A 15,578-nucleotide genomic window follows, 5' to 3' on the forward strand; every position below is an offset into this window, starting at 1 on the left:
GTTTGTTGATCTATTTACTCAACGATCATTTTGGGTTTTCCGTTTGGGGCCCTGTTAATAGAGCTTCTGTGAACATTTATGTACTAATCTTGGTTATCATTTTCTTGTGCCAGTATGTGGCAATGGAACAGTTAGGTGGTATTCCCATTGGCGACTTGGTAGAAGGACTTAGAAGAGTCAAAAAACAATGAACACTTCAGGTTAAAATCTATAGACAAAAAGAAGAAAGAGAAAAAAACAAAAAACAAAAACAAAAACCCAGTATCTCACCACCTTGCTGCTACCAGGCCTTTGGTCCAGCCCTTAAATGTGCTTGAGAGTAGATTTTTCTTGTGCTGGGCAGGAAAAAGCACACTGTATACCAAATGCAGCACACAGTGTTTGCCTATTCTGTAGTATGTTTGCTATCACCACAGGCTGCAATTTAGAAACACATAGTACACATGTTCAGTGGGGTTAGCTGGGTTAGGTAGAAGAAATATTTTGTATTTTTCCATTGCCTTTTCCTTGGTTTGTATTATGTTGGACTAAAGTAAATGGTGTTCCCACCAAGTCATCCTTGACTTTGATAGACAAATTCTAAGGAGGAGTAACTGCTCACAATCCTTCTGTACTGTTTTGAGATTGTTGGCTTGTGGACATCGCTGTGCCTTATGCCTTGTATCAAAGACTAGTTACCACTCGGAATGAATTCTTTTTCTGAGATATCTCACCCTGTTAGAGTTATGTTCAGGTTTGCATATATATTGCATTAAACTTTCCAGCCTCTTAGTTTTTATTAAAAAATAAAATAAAATAAAATCTGTAGACGATAGCATTGTGGTAGCCACACCAGCTTCCTAGTCCTTCTTTGAGCACACAGTATGTTTTCTCACTGGTAGTGAACTTCAGGTAAGTCTTAGGGACTGAGACTTAAAAATCCTGTTATATACCTAGCCACCACAGCAGAAACTACAAAGTACATCAGCGGCCTTGATGTTTATATAAAGCAGGGTTACAAAGCAAGAGCCATGGTCCACCTGTTGTCTAGGTACTTCAAGCAAAATCATCATTCACTACCATGAAGAAAGCTCTACTTCCACATCTCCGAGCTTTAGCTAAGTGTCAGTCATTTCTCCCCTGCAAAACTACAGGAGCAAATGGTTACATTCTCAGTGTTATCTATTTACTCAGAGATGGCATGGCAAATGAGTGTTTAGTTATTTAAGAACCGGAAAACTTTGTAAAAGTGTTTGTATATTTGTAATTTCATCAGAAGTATATACTAAACCCAGTTGTATCACATTGTTCAGCACATGGTATTAGCTTCTTAGTTTTTTGTTCTGACATTAGTTCATAAGATCTTAGCTTCTGTGTCTTGATGACTAATGATGTGAACATTTATTTATGTGCCTTTGAGTTCATTTTTTTATGTGTGTGAAATGTTTGCTCATATTGTGCTCCCCTTTTATAGCTATTTTTTATTATTGAGTTGTCAGCATTATTTGTATATTTTAGATACCTGTATTCTAAAAATTTTATCTTCTGCAACTTACTGAAAAACAACCCCCCCAAACCAAAACAAAACAACTCATCATCCCATCTGAAACCACCCCAATCTGCTGCTGTTCCCTTATGCTCCCAGTTCTCTTGTAAAATCTATTGTGTTTCTCTGTTACAGTGAGACCCATGCATTCCCCCCAGACACCGCCTCTTTACCTAACCTCTCTGAGTCTGTAGACTGTCTCTTGCTTAACATTTACTTAATGGTTAATATCCACTTATAATTAAATACATACTATACACACACACACACACACACACACACACACACACACACACACATTTCTAGGTCTGGGTCTGGGTTACCTCACTAAGGATAATATTTTTGTAGTTCCATCTGTTTGCCTACAAATTTTATCATGCCTTTTTTTCAATAGCTAAGTAAGACTCTATTGTGTAAATCTACCCCTCTTTCACTGCCTATTCTTCTGTTGAAGAGTATCTACATTGTTTCTAGTTTCTGCCTGTTATGACTAAAAACTACTATGAACACAGTTGAGCACATGTCCTTGTGGTAGGATGGAACATCCTTTGGGTATTGCCTAGTTTCTTGAGTTCTTTATATATTTTGAATATTAGCCCTCTGTCAGATGTGGAGTTGAAGTTCTTTTTCCATTCTGTAGTTTTGTCCTATTGACAGTGTCTTTTGCCTTACAGTAGCTTTTCAGTTTCATGAGGTCTCATTTCTTGATTGTTAATCTTAGCTCCTGTGCAATTGGTGTTCTATTCAGGAAGTTATCTCCTGAACCAATGTGTTCAAGACTGTTCCCCACTTTCTCTTCTTTCATGTTCAGTGTATATGGTTTTATGTTGAGATCTTTACACTTGGACTAGAGCTTTTTGCAGGCTGATAGGTATGGATCTATTTACATTCTTCTTCATACCAAAGTCCAGTTAGACCAGCACCGTTTGCTAAAGCTGCTTTCTTTATTCCATTGTGTATTTCTGGCTTCCTTATCAAAACTCAACTGTCCATAGGTGTGTTGATTTACTTCAGGGGTCTTCAGTTCAATTCCATTGATCAACCTGTCTGTTTTTATGCCAGTACCATGTGGATTTTACGATTATAGCACTGTAGAATAGCTTGAAATCAGGGGTTGTTTAACATTATTTTAACTATCCTGGGTTTTTAATTTTTTTTCATAAGAAGTTGTCCTTTCAAGGTCTGTAAAAAATTGTGTTAGAATTTTGGTGGGGATTGTTAAATCTGTAGGTTGCTTTTGGTAAGATGGCCGTTTTTTACTATTGATCCATGAGCATAGGAGATCATTCCATCTTCTGATATCTTCTTTAATTTCTTTCTTCAGAGACTTGAAGTTCTTGTCATTTCTTGTCTTGTCTTTCGCTTGCTTGGTTAGACTTATACCAAGATATAGTATTTGTGGCTGTGGTAAAGGGTGTTGTTTCTCTGGTTCCTTTCTCTCTTCTTTTGTCATTTGTATAAAGGGGGCTAATGAGCTTTGTTTTGTTTTGTTTTTTGTTTGTTTGTGTTTAGTTAATCTTGTATCCAGCTACCCCACCGAAGGTGTTTATCAGCTTTAGGAGTTCCCTGGTAGAATTTTTGGGCTGGGTTATATTATCATATCACACCTGCAATCACTTTGACTTCTTCCTTTCTAATTTATATCCCCCGGTCTCCTTCAGTTGTCTTAGAACTTGAAGCACTGTATTGAATGGATATGGAGAGAGGTGACAGCCTTGTCTTGTGCCTGATTTTAGTGTAGTTGCTTTGAGTTTCACTCCATTTAATTTGAATTTGGCTATTGGCCTGCATTATGTTTAGGTATGTGCCTTGTATCCCTGGTCTCTCAAAGACTTTTACCCAAAGGCTTTTTCAGCATCTAATGAATTGGTCATGTCGTTTCCCCACCCCACTCCACCCCTTTCAGTTTTTTATAAGATGGATTACATTGATTGATTTTTCTATGTTGAACCATTCTTGTATCTCTGGGATGAAGCCTACTTGATCATGGTGGATGATGTTTTTGATGTGTTCTTGAATTTGATTTGGGAATATTTTATTGAGTGTTATTTGTATTTGTGTTCATCTGGTAAATTGATTTGTAATTCTCTTTGTAGAATGTTTGTATGGTTTGGGTATCAGAGTAACTGTGACCTTATAAAACGAATTTGGCAGTCTTTCTTCTGTTTCTATTTCTTGGAATAATTTAAGGAGTATTGGCTGTTGTTCTTTGAAAGTCTGGTAGAGTTCTCTGCTAAATTCATCTGGCCCTGGGCTTTTTTTGGGGGGGGGTGTTTTGGCTTGGGAGACTTTTAATGACTGGTGGTATCTCTTGAGAACATTGGTTTTTTTGTTGTTGTTGGTTTTTTTTTTTTTTAAGATTTTCCTATTTTATGGGATACATATTTGTAAAGTAAGACCTAAAAATTCTTTTTAAAATTTATTTAAGTAATTTATTCAGATTACACCTCCATTGTTATCCCCTCACTTGTATCTTCCCATTCCTCCCTCTGTCCCTCTTTCATCCTGTTCCCTTCCCCTAGGTCTGTGACAGTAGGGGACCTCCTCCCCCACCCGTATCCGTATGATCATAGGCTATCAGGTCTCATTCTGGTAGCCTGCTTACTCTTCCTCTGAGTGCCACCAGGCCTCCCCACCAAGGGGAAGTGGTCAAATAGGGGACATCAGAGTTCATGTCAGAGTCAGTCCCCACTTTCCACACAACTGGAGAATATGCTGTCCACTGGCTAGATCTGAATAGGGGTTCTAGGTTTACTGCATGCATTGTCCTTGGTTGGTACAGTGGTTTGAGCTGACCTGCCTGGGTCCAGATCCGCCAGCCTTAATGGTCTTGTAGGTTTCTAGGACCCTTTGGATCCTTCTATTTCCCTATTCTCCCTCACCTCTCTCTTGGGATCCCAATAGGAAGTCCCAGTATCTATCTCAATCTCCTGCTAAAGGAAGACTTTCAGGGGACCTCTCTGTTGGGCTAGTGTCCAACTATAAGTGAGTATATGCCATGTGTATCTTTCTGGTTCTGGGTTAACTCACTCAGGACGATCATTTCTAGTTCCATTTATTTGCCTGCAAATTTCACGATTTCCTTGTTTTAATAGAAATGTACCACAGTTTCTTTATCCATTCTTCAACTGAGGGACATCTACATTGTTTCCAGATTCTGGCTATTATGAATAAGGCTGCTATGAACATGGTTGAGCATATGTCCTTGTTGTGTGGTGGAACATCTTTTGGATATATTCTAAGGAGTGGAATAGCTGGGTCTTGAGGTAGCCCTATTCCCAGTAAAATGCTTTGGATTTCCTCAGTGTCTGTTGTTATGTCCCCTTTTCACTTCTGATTTTATTAGTTTGGCTATTCTCTTTCAATATTTTAGTTTGTTTTGGATAAAAGTTTGTCTATCTTGTTAATTTATTCAAAGAATCAACTCTTTGTTTCATTGATTCTTTTGTATTGATTTCAGCCCTCAGTTTGATTATTTCTTGCTGTCTACTCCTTTTGGGTGAAGTCATTTTGTTCTAGAGCTTTCAGGTGTGCTGATAAGTTGCTAGTATGAGTTCTTTCTTTCTTTCTTTCTTTCTTTCTTTCTTTCTTTCTTTCTTTCTTTCTTTCTAATGAAGGCACTTAATGCTATGAACTTTACTCTTAGCACTGCTTTTATTGGGTCCCATTAGCTGTGTATTCATTTTCAATGATTTCTAGGAAGTTTTTAATTTCTTCATTTCTGCCTTGAGGTGTTTTTCATTCAGTAGAGAGTTTCCATGAATTTGTAGCCTTTCTGCTGTTTCTGTTGTTATTGATATGCAGCTTTAATCCGTGGTGGTCTTACAGAGTGCAGGGCGTTCTTTCAGTTTTCTTCTATCTGTTGAAGCTTGCTTTGCGACTAAGTATGTGCTTGGGAGGAAGGGGCCTTGGCTTAGCAGACGGTGCCTCTGGGGCTGAGGGTCTTCAGTAGCTCACCTATTTCCCTGTTTCATTTCTGTGTAAGTATGGTGATCCTTGTCGGTTTTGAAAGAGAAACCATGAGAATTTTATCTGCGTTACACTCATCCTGTAGGCTTGCTGGGATTTGGCATTTCAATTCTGTATAATTTTTCAAGCATGATATGAATGCTTGTCTATTTATTTAAGTCTTCTTTGTTTCTTTGTTTGTTTGTTTTCGAGACAGGATTTCTTTTTGTAACCCTGGCTGTCTTGGAACTTGCTTGAAGACCAGGCCAGCCTCAAACTCAAGAGATTTGCCTACCTCTGAGTGCTGGGATTAAAGGTGTGCTCCACCACTGCCTTTAAGTCTTACTTAATTTAACTCACTAACAATTTTCTGTTTTTATTACATAAAGCACATATACATTTTTTACATTTATTTGTAATTGCTTTATTTTTGATGCTGTTTTAAATGCTATGGTTTTAAAATTAATTGTTTGAGATCATTGTAGTGTGAAAACACTTCTTATAGTTCTCATTTTTCATATTTCACAGATGATTTTTTAAACCCTTCACTCACTTTCCCCCATTGTTAGCATCCTGTATAATTAGTTTTGTAAATGTTCACAGATGGTACACTCTACCATCTTATTCTTATTCGGATGTCACCAGTCGTGTGTGTGTGTGTGTGTGTGTGTGTGTGTGTGTGTGTGTGTGTGTGTGTGTGTGTGTTGGGGAGGGGGGCTGTCAGAGGACGACTCCCCAGTGTCTGTTCTCACCTTCCACCTGTTGAAGCAGAGTTTCTGCAGTGCAGTGTGCTCTCGGCTTGTTAGCCCATGAGCTTCTAAGTGATTCTTCTATCACTGCTCTCCTCAGTGCGCAGGAAGCACTGGGAATATAGAAGAGCGCACCACAGCTGACTCCACATGTTCATACAGAGGCCAGGGGCTAGTGTCACATGTCACCCTCTAGCTATTTCCATCTTAATTTGCTGGTAGCATTTTCACGGAACCTGGAGCTTCCTGATTCAGCCAAGCTGGCTGGCCAGCAAGCGCCAGGTCCTGCTGTCAGCGCCGCTCCAGCACTGTGATTACGGTCCACTTCACCACACTCACCAGCTCTTCCTTGTGGGTTTCTGGGAGACAGAAATGAATTCCTCGTGCTGGCATGTCGAGCTCGTTTTACTGACGAAGCCATCTTCCCAGATGTAGGTTTCTTCTGATTTGCATAGGCTTATTAGTGTACATGTAATTCAGTGTCCTTTGACTACTTCCGTTACTGTTACCACTTCAGGATACCAAGCAGTTCTATCTTAGGGGTCCCTTTCATGTGCCATTTCCATCTCCGTCTTAGCTTCAGGCAGCTGCAGATCTGTTCTTCACCACAATAGTCTTGCTGTTTCAAGACCATTACTTAAATGTGCTAGTATATAAACTTTGCAGGATTGGCATTTAAAAAAAAAACTTAGGTAATTTTTTTGACTTCATTCATTTTGTTGTACATATTAATAGTTCGTTCTCTTTCTATTGGTGATTAGTCCTATCCCAGTATGGCTGTACTACAGTTTAGCATTTTACCCAGTAAAAAGACAGATGGGACCAAGTGGCAATAGTGACACCTTTAATCCTAGCACTCAGGAGGTAGAGGCAGGCTGATGTCTGAGTTGAGGACAGCCTGGTTACAGATTGAGTTTCAGGACAGCCAAGGCTACACAGAGAAACCCTGAACAAACACAAACAACCCCCAAATCAAACCAAAACAATACAAAAACAGGATTTTTAGTTTGAGGTTATTTTTAGTTTGAAGCTATTTTTAATAAATCTATGAAAATTTACTTGCTGGTCTTTGTGTGAACATACTCCGTTTTTATGCTGATGAATGAAATTACTTGATTATATTGTAGATACACATTTAGTTTTGTAAGAAATATATTTTTTTCCAGACTGGCCATACAATCAGGACTTACCTGTTAGCGCTGTAGTTGTCTCTGTCCTTTCCACTTTCTAGGGTTGGTGCTGTTCGTAATTTTAGGGATTTGGATAGCTGAGTACTCTGTCTCATTTTCACTTGCATCTTGCCTAAGGCCTAATGATGTTAATGCTGTGTCTTCATCAGTGTTGTTATCTCTGTCTTCACTGTTCACGTCCTGACCTCTTTCTGTTCGTTCCACTGTGGAGTTTTGAGAATACTGTATACTGTATATATCCCGAACACTTGTTAGTCTTTTGGGAGATATGTATTTTGCAGATGCTTTTCCTTTGTCAGAGATTTGAGTTGTATTCTTCATAGACTGGCACTAATCTTTTTTTAGATTTAATTATTTTATTATTTTGTGTGGATCTGGGTTTGCCCACATGCATGTTTGTGGGTACTGGCAATTACACCCAGGTCCTCTACAAGAGCAATAACTGCTCTTAACCACTAAGCCAAGTCTCTAGCTGCCAAATGGTATTTTTGTTTATTCTTTCTATATGGATGTTTCTTGTTTTTATACTTTGTGTACTGTCATTTTACTATACCTGCATATTATTTGTAGTTGATTTTTTTGAAAATTATTTACATGTCTCAGGAAATAAAGACATTTCTAGATGTTCTTCTTAGCCATTTTTATCCAACTACTGGATTAGGGCAGTAGCACAACACTGAGTTTAATTCCTGAAGCTGTTTGCCTTGTTTGCAGTCTTAGGAGCGAGGCGTCTATTACCATGTCTGATGATGCTTTAGTTACTCCTTGTCTAGATGAGAAAAATACCTTTCCACTCCTATTTGCTTAGCCTTTTTAAAAATTGTATATTGTTATTGGGCTTTTGTCAAATGCTTTTACATTTATTTATTTATTTATTTATTTATTTATTTATCTGTAAGGACTTTCTATGTCTGCCCCAGCTCCTGAATAATGACACAGGGGCTTATTATTAGCTTATGGTCAGTAAGCTGGGCAGTCTGTGTTATTCTAACCTGGCAGCACTGGCCTGGCCTAAGTGCCAGCCACATGGCCTGTTACTTGTCCTTCGTACTCTCATCCCGACACCTACTTTTTCATCCCTGTCTGGCTGGTCATCCTCTCCTGCCCCTTTCTTTCCCAGAGTTCCCTCTCTCTGTTTGGGAGTCCCTCCTCTTTAATCTTGCCTCAGCTTATTGGCAATCACATTTTTATTAAGATCAATCATAAGGTGATGAATAACAGTGTTTGCAAGTTACTAAGGCAGACGTTTAATATTAATTACAATACCGAAGTCCAGCCTGTAATCAGATCTCTGGTAACAGAAATCAGCATTTGAATACACAGTGCACAAAAACATCGTTCTAACAATTTTTATTTATAATATCTTATGTTTATTACTTTATTGTATTTGTTGTTTTGGGGAATTAATTATACAGATTGCTTTTCTAGTGTTGTATCAATATTGTTTATTGATTAAATGCCATACATTATGTATTACTTTTAATACATTATTAACATTTGTGTTGTCAGTTTTTAATATTTTGAAAGACATATTCACAAATTCATGCTGATTTAACTTTAACAAATTTCTTATTTAAAGAGGTATTGTTTCCTGTCCTTCTCCAATTCTTTATAGAAGAGGGGAGGCATTTTCAGACTGTTTTTGGTACTTGAAATATAATAAATTTGTTTTTTCACTTAGGCAAGACATGCAAGCCAGTTTAATCTGTTTATATTTTCTTATTTACAATGAAATGATCATTAAAATGAATGTAAACCAGAAATCTTGTTTTATATATTTCAGTCTGAAAACTTGGAGAATACAGTAATTATACCAGATATCAAACTACATAGCAATCCCTCTGCCTTCAATATTTACTGTAATGTACGGCATTGCGTCTTGGAATGGCAGAAAAAGGAAACATCACTGGCAGCTGCTTCTAAGAACTCTGTACAGAGTGGAGAATCAGACAGTGACGAGGAAGAGGAGTCCAAAGAGCCCCCTATTAAGCTGCCGAAGGTAAGCCACAGAATTCTGTTTAGATGCATTGCCTACAAGTGTTTTGGTTGTCATAAATACACATACATTCCTGAGATAGCTTGCTTTTTCTAAAACTACACTAAAAATAACATGGCTTATGGATAAAAATAGGTTTGGGCTAGACCAGGAAAACTGTGGGACTTTTTACCTAGCTAAGAAAGTCAGTAATTGGCTCCAAAGAAGGATGGGCATGGGTCGCACAGGCAGCGAGGTCCGTGGTTGTTCATGTACAAGCCGCAGCACGGTGTGCCTCTGTGGAGACATGGAACGGGCAGATGGAAGAGAAGCTGCTGAACTTCCATTTAGATGATCATGAGAGGAAGTGATTGAGAGCAACCCCTGGAAACAGGCTCATATTTAAATTTTTCTTGAAATAGAACTGGAAAGCTTCCTTAGCAGCAGCTAAGCTGAAAGCTTTTTCCTTGTCTCTTTAGTCTTGTAACTGTACTTACTATTCTGCCTACCTGACCTAGGAGGAAAATGAGATGAGAAACAGTCCTGTCCATAGTATTCTGATGTTACTTCCTATTACAAGAGCTTATAAACTAATTTATATTATAGCTGAACAAATGATTTTTAGTGTGCTTCATACTAAGTACTGGTTTAGTTCATGACTAATTTTTTTATCATATATCACATGTATCATATATATATATACACACATGTGTGTGTACGTGTGTGTGTGTGTGTGTGTGTGTGTGTGTGTGTGTGTGTGTATATTCTTCTTTTCTTCCTTCTGTCCTTCTCTCCCTCTGGGTCTGGCTCTCCTTTCATAGCAGTAAGGATCAAACCCAGGTCCTCGTAATGCAGTGCAAGTACTGCTGATGAGTTACGTCACCAGCCTTAGAGTTACTACAACATTCCTAACGAAAGGGGCACAGTAAAAAGGCATCTCTATGTGCAGTCATGTGAATTGCTCTCTTAAAAATAAAAGTGATTATTTTATCAAAAATGACTCATATACTATTAAATTGACTGGTGTTTTAAAACGATCTTGAAAACTTACTTACAGGGTATCTTTTAAATGTTTTTTACATGGAGTACCTTACTGAATTATTGGGATAGATGGAGCTCATGTTCCTGGCTTGGTTTCTTTCATGGTCAGTGGAGGCTGCTCCTGTGTGCGCTGTACTTGACTGTTGGGTTCATTGCCTCTTCACTGCAGAGGTGACTTCCTTTCTAGTTCATAAGCGAGTGATGGCGTTGGGACCGTCCTTGCTTCTTGGCCAGCATTCTTGTAGTGTCTAACTGTGCCTTCTCTCCAAGCATCTTCTTACAACCTAAACGAACACACTAATCTTTTCCCGTGGTCCCTTAACTGTGATTTCTTCTGCCTAAGCAGAGAAGCTGGGGGTGGGGGGTGGGGGTGGGGCAGGGCGGGGAGTCGGATAACCCCAGAGACGTTGTGTTGTATACTTTTTGTAAGAATACTATGCTATTGGGGGTGGGTCACTCTGCACTGAGATAATCATGGTAATTAAATTCAGTATTTTTATACAAGAATATAGATGTTGAATAATATACCAAAATCTAGATTAGTATATACTAAATAACTAGTAAAAATTTATTAATTAACCGTTTAAAACATTAGAGTGAGTTGTGAAAAAAGAATCAGACACTCTTTTTTTAAAATTTTTTTTATTTAGAGAATACTTTATTAGTTTTTGTAATCAAACCCACATAGATAAGACCTTACATATTTAATACAGTGCGTTACCCCTGTACAAATGGAAAAAAAAATTAAGTTCAACATTTCTAGACCAATATGGCTGTTAATTTCTGTACAATGCCAACTCAACACAGTAAACTGGGATTTTGTTTCCAAAGTTGACAGCACAGCTAAAGTTTCCAAAAATTCAAATTATATATATGTATATATATATTTATATTTATATAAAAAGACCAATAATAGCAGTATGTTACGCATCAATAGCAGCAACCAGGTACCACAAGAGGAACAGGACTGTGCTGTTTTCTGGGATTTTTTTTTTTTTAATGGAGTGTGCTGGATGTCTCTACAATTTTGTTCAAATGACTGCAGAACCTGGAAAAGCTGTTGCTGCTATTGAATCAGACACTCTTAACATTTTCCTAGCATGATTAGTACTGTCTAAAGGAAATCATTAAAAAAATAAATAAAAAGCCCTAAAAGAATAAATAGTCAATACTGTATTTTCCACCATAGACGTTGCTTTCTGGAATCAGAGAATAATGATTAAAAATCATGTGGATGAAGCCAAATTGCTTAAGTTGAAACACTACTAAAATTATTAGCTATTAGCCTGGCGTGGTGGCTTACACCTTTAATCCCAACACTCAGGAGGCAGAATCAGGTAGATCACTGTGAATTTGAGGCCAGCCTGATCTTCAAAGTGAGCCCAGGACCTCCAAAGCTACAGAGAAAAACCTACACATACATACACACATATATGCTAGCTATTAATACCAGGTGAATGGGTGACTCCACCTATCATGCACCTCATAAGGTTGCAGTTAGGATGAAATGAGTTAATGAGTGTTGAGTGTTTAAGAGACTGGAGGGGGAGACCTGGTGGCACTCAGAGGAAGGGCAGCAGGTTACCAAGAAGAGACTTGATACCCTATGAGCATATACAGGGGGAGGTAATCCCCCTCAGGAATAGTCATAGGGGAGGGGAATAAGGGGAAAATGGGAGGGAGGGAAGAATGGGAGGATACAAGGGATGGGATAACCATTGAGATGTAACAAGAATAAATTAATAAAGGAAAAAAAAAGAATACAATACCCTCTGTCCCACTTTCCTGGTAAATGAAGACTTTCATGGGACATGCTCCTTGGGCTAGTGTCCAGTTATAAGTGAGTATATACCATTTGACTCTTTCTGCTTCTGGTTTAACTCACTCATTATGATCATTTCTAGTTCAATCCATTGTCCACAAACTTCGGGAATTCCTTGTTTTTAATAGCTGGGTAGTATTCCATAGTGTAAATGTACCACAGTTTCTTTATTCATTCTTCTACTGAGGGACACTTAGGTGCCCCATATTTGACCATGTCTCCTGGATGAGGAGACCTGGTGGCACTCAGAAGAAGGATAGCAGACTACCAAGAAGAGACTTGATAACCTATGAGCATATACAGGAGGAGGAAATCCCCCTCAGTCACAGTCATAGGGGAGGGGAGTAAGGGGAAAATGGCAGGATAGAAGGCATGGGATAACCATTGAGATGTATTATGAATAAATTAATAAAAATATTTTTTAAAAAAGAGAGAATATAGTACCCAGCACATACCATGTACTCAGTAAATGAGTTGTTACAAATGCCAGGTTAGGGCCACACAATAGATTATGTAGGTGTATTTGATTTTTAATTACTTCCCAGTGCATCCTGTAAGTGAGTAATGCTTCATATGCAAAGAAATGGCGCTTCCTATAATGAAAGAGATATGAAGACAGAGGAGGAAGTAGAAAGATGCCTCTTGAGGCAATCAGTGCCTCCTAGGCAATGCAATAAGCCTTGGTGGCCCTTAGCATCGCATTAGAACCGAAACAAAGGAAAGTGTGAGGCCTTTATGATTTGAGGAAATTTGAAGGCTGATTTTCTTTTTCTCTCTTTTACCACAAATGTTGTGTTGCTCCTGTGTATGTCATGTTTCCTTTTCTTCTCAGCTGAGATTTCTTTCTCTCATATTACTCTGGTTATGGCAGGTTACTGATTAGAGATTTTTAAAAACTCAAATGGAAACACGACACAGATTTGTATGTTAATGCAAAGTATACTGCCTTTTATGATTGTTTCTATTAAAGCAAATTGTATTTGTAAATTATAAAAATGTTAAGCTTAAAAAGGAAGGAGAGAGGGAAGAGGTGGCGATGGAAAAAAGAAGGACACGGGTGTCTAAGCCCCACTCTATCACACATGAGGACACGGGTGTCTAAGCCCCACTCTATCACACAGTGAGGACACGGGTGTCTAAGCCCCACTCTCTATCACACAGGGAGGACACGGGTGTCTAAGCCCCACTCTATCACACAGTGAGGACACGGGTGTCTAAGCCCCACTCTATCACACAGTGAGGACACGGGTGTCTAAGCCCCACTCTGTCACACAGTGAGGACACGGGTGTCTAAGCCCCACTCTATCACACAGGGAGGACACGGGTGTCTAAGCCCCACTCTATCACACAGTGAGAACACGGGTGTCTAAGCCCCACTCTGTCACACAGTGAGGACACGGGTGTCTAAGCTCCACACTATCATACAGTGAGGACACGGGTGTCTAAGCCCCACTCTGTCACACAGTGAGGACACGGGTGTCTAAGCCCCACTCTATCACACAGTGAGGACATGGGTGTCTAAGCCCCACTCTATCACACAGTGAGGACACGGGTGTCTAAGCCCCACTCTATCACACAGTGAGGACACGGGTGTCTAAGCCCCACTCTCTGTCACACAGTGAGGACACGGGTGTCTAAGCCCCACTCTCTGTCACACAGTGAGGACACGGGTGTCTAAGCCCCACTCTATCACACAGTGAGGACACGGGTGTCTAAGCCCCACTCTCTGTCACACAGTGAGGACACGGGTGTCTAAGCCCCACTCTCTGTCACACAGTGAGGACACGGGTGTCTAAGCCCCACTCTATCACACAGTGAGGACACGGGTGTCTAAGCCCCACTCTCTGTCACACAGTGAGGACACGGGTGTCTAAGCCCCACTCTATCACACAGTGAGGACACGGGTGTCTAAGCCCCACTCTATCACACAGTGAGGACACGGGTGTCTAAGCCCCACTCTATCACACAGTGAGGACACGGGTGTCTAAGCCCCACTCTCTGTCACACAGTGAGGACACGGGTGTCTAAGCCCCACTCTATCACACAGTGAGGACACGGGTGTCTAAGCCCCACTCTATCACACAGTGAGGACACGGGTGTCTAAGCCCCACTCTATCACACAGTGAGGACACGGGTGTCTAAGCCCCACTCTATCACACAGTGAGGACACGGGTGTCTAAGCCCCACTCTATCACACAGTGAGGACACGGGTGTCTAAGCCCCACTCTGTCACACAGTGAGGACACGGGTGTCTAAGCCCCACTCTGTCACACAGTGAGGACACGGGTGTCTAAGCCCCACTCTATCACACAGTGAGGACACGGGTGTCTAAGCCCCACTCTGTCACACAGTGAGGACACGGGTGTCTAAGCCCCACTCTGTCACACAGTGAGGACACGGGTGTCTAAGCCCCACTCTGTCACACAGTGAGGACACGGGTGTCTAAGCCCCACTCTGTCACACAGTGAGGACACGGGTGTCTAAGCCCCACTCTATCACACAGTGAGGACACGGGTGTCTAAGCCCCACTTTATCACACAGTGAGGACACGGGTGTCTAAGCCCCACTCTATCACACAGTGAGGACACGGGTGTCTAAGCCCCACTCTCTGTCACACAGTGAGGACACGGGTGTCTAAGCCCCACTCTATCACACAGTGAGGACACGGGTGTCTAAGCCCCACTCTGTCACACAGTGAGGACATGGGTGTCTAAGCCCCACTCTATCACACAGTGAGGACACGGGTGTCTAAGCCCCACTCTATCACACAGTGAGGACACGGGTGTCTAAGCCCCACTCTGTCACACAGTGAGGACACGGGTGTCTAAGCCCCACTCTATCACACAGTGAGGACACGGGTGTCTAAGCCCCACTCTGTCACACAGTGAGGACACGGGTGTCTAAGCCCCACTCTATCACACAGTGAGGACACGGGTGTCTAAGCCCCACTCTATCACACAGTGAGGACACGGGTGTCTAAGCCCCACTCTATCACACAGTGAGGACACGGGTGTCTAAGCCCCACTCTCTGTCACACAGTGAGGACACGGGTGTCTAAGCCCCACTCTATCACACAGTGAGGACATGGGTGTCTAAGCCCCACTCTATCACACAGTGAGGACACGGGTGTCTAAGCCCCACTCTATCACACAGTGAGGACACGGGTGTCTAAGCCCCACTCTATCACACAGTGAGGACACGGGTGTCTAAGCCCCACTCTATCACACAGTGAGGACACGGGTGTCTAAGCCCCACTCTGTCACACAGTGAGGACACGGGTGTCTAAGCCCCACTCTATCACACAGTGAGGACACGGGTGTCTAAGCCC

At 40.8% G+C, this 15,578-nt stretch overlaps 1 protein-coding gene across 13 annotated transcripts in view; it reads left to right on the plus strand.

The window, feature by feature from the left end:
- The window catches only part of MYCBP2 (MYC binding protein 2), a 230,898-nt gene that overhangs the window by 27,735 nt on the left and 187,585 nt on the right, over nt 1–15,578 (plus strand). For all 13 annotated transcript variants that reach the window (XM_084767812.1, XM_084767815.1, XM_084767818.1 and 10 more), the window contains exon 3: nt 9,196–9,411. In XM_084767812.1, coding sequence (XP_084623938.1) covers nt 9,196–9,411 — 216 coding nt within the window. The remainder of the gene's footprint in view (nt 1–9,195; nt 9,412–15,578) is intronic.

Source organism: Acomys minous (assembly GCF_964271855.1).
Source record: "Acomys minous genome assembly, chromosome: 18".
Classification (NCBI taxonomy): domain Eukaryota; kingdom Metazoa; phylum Chordata; class Mammalia; order Rodentia; family Muridae; genus Acomys; species Acomys minous.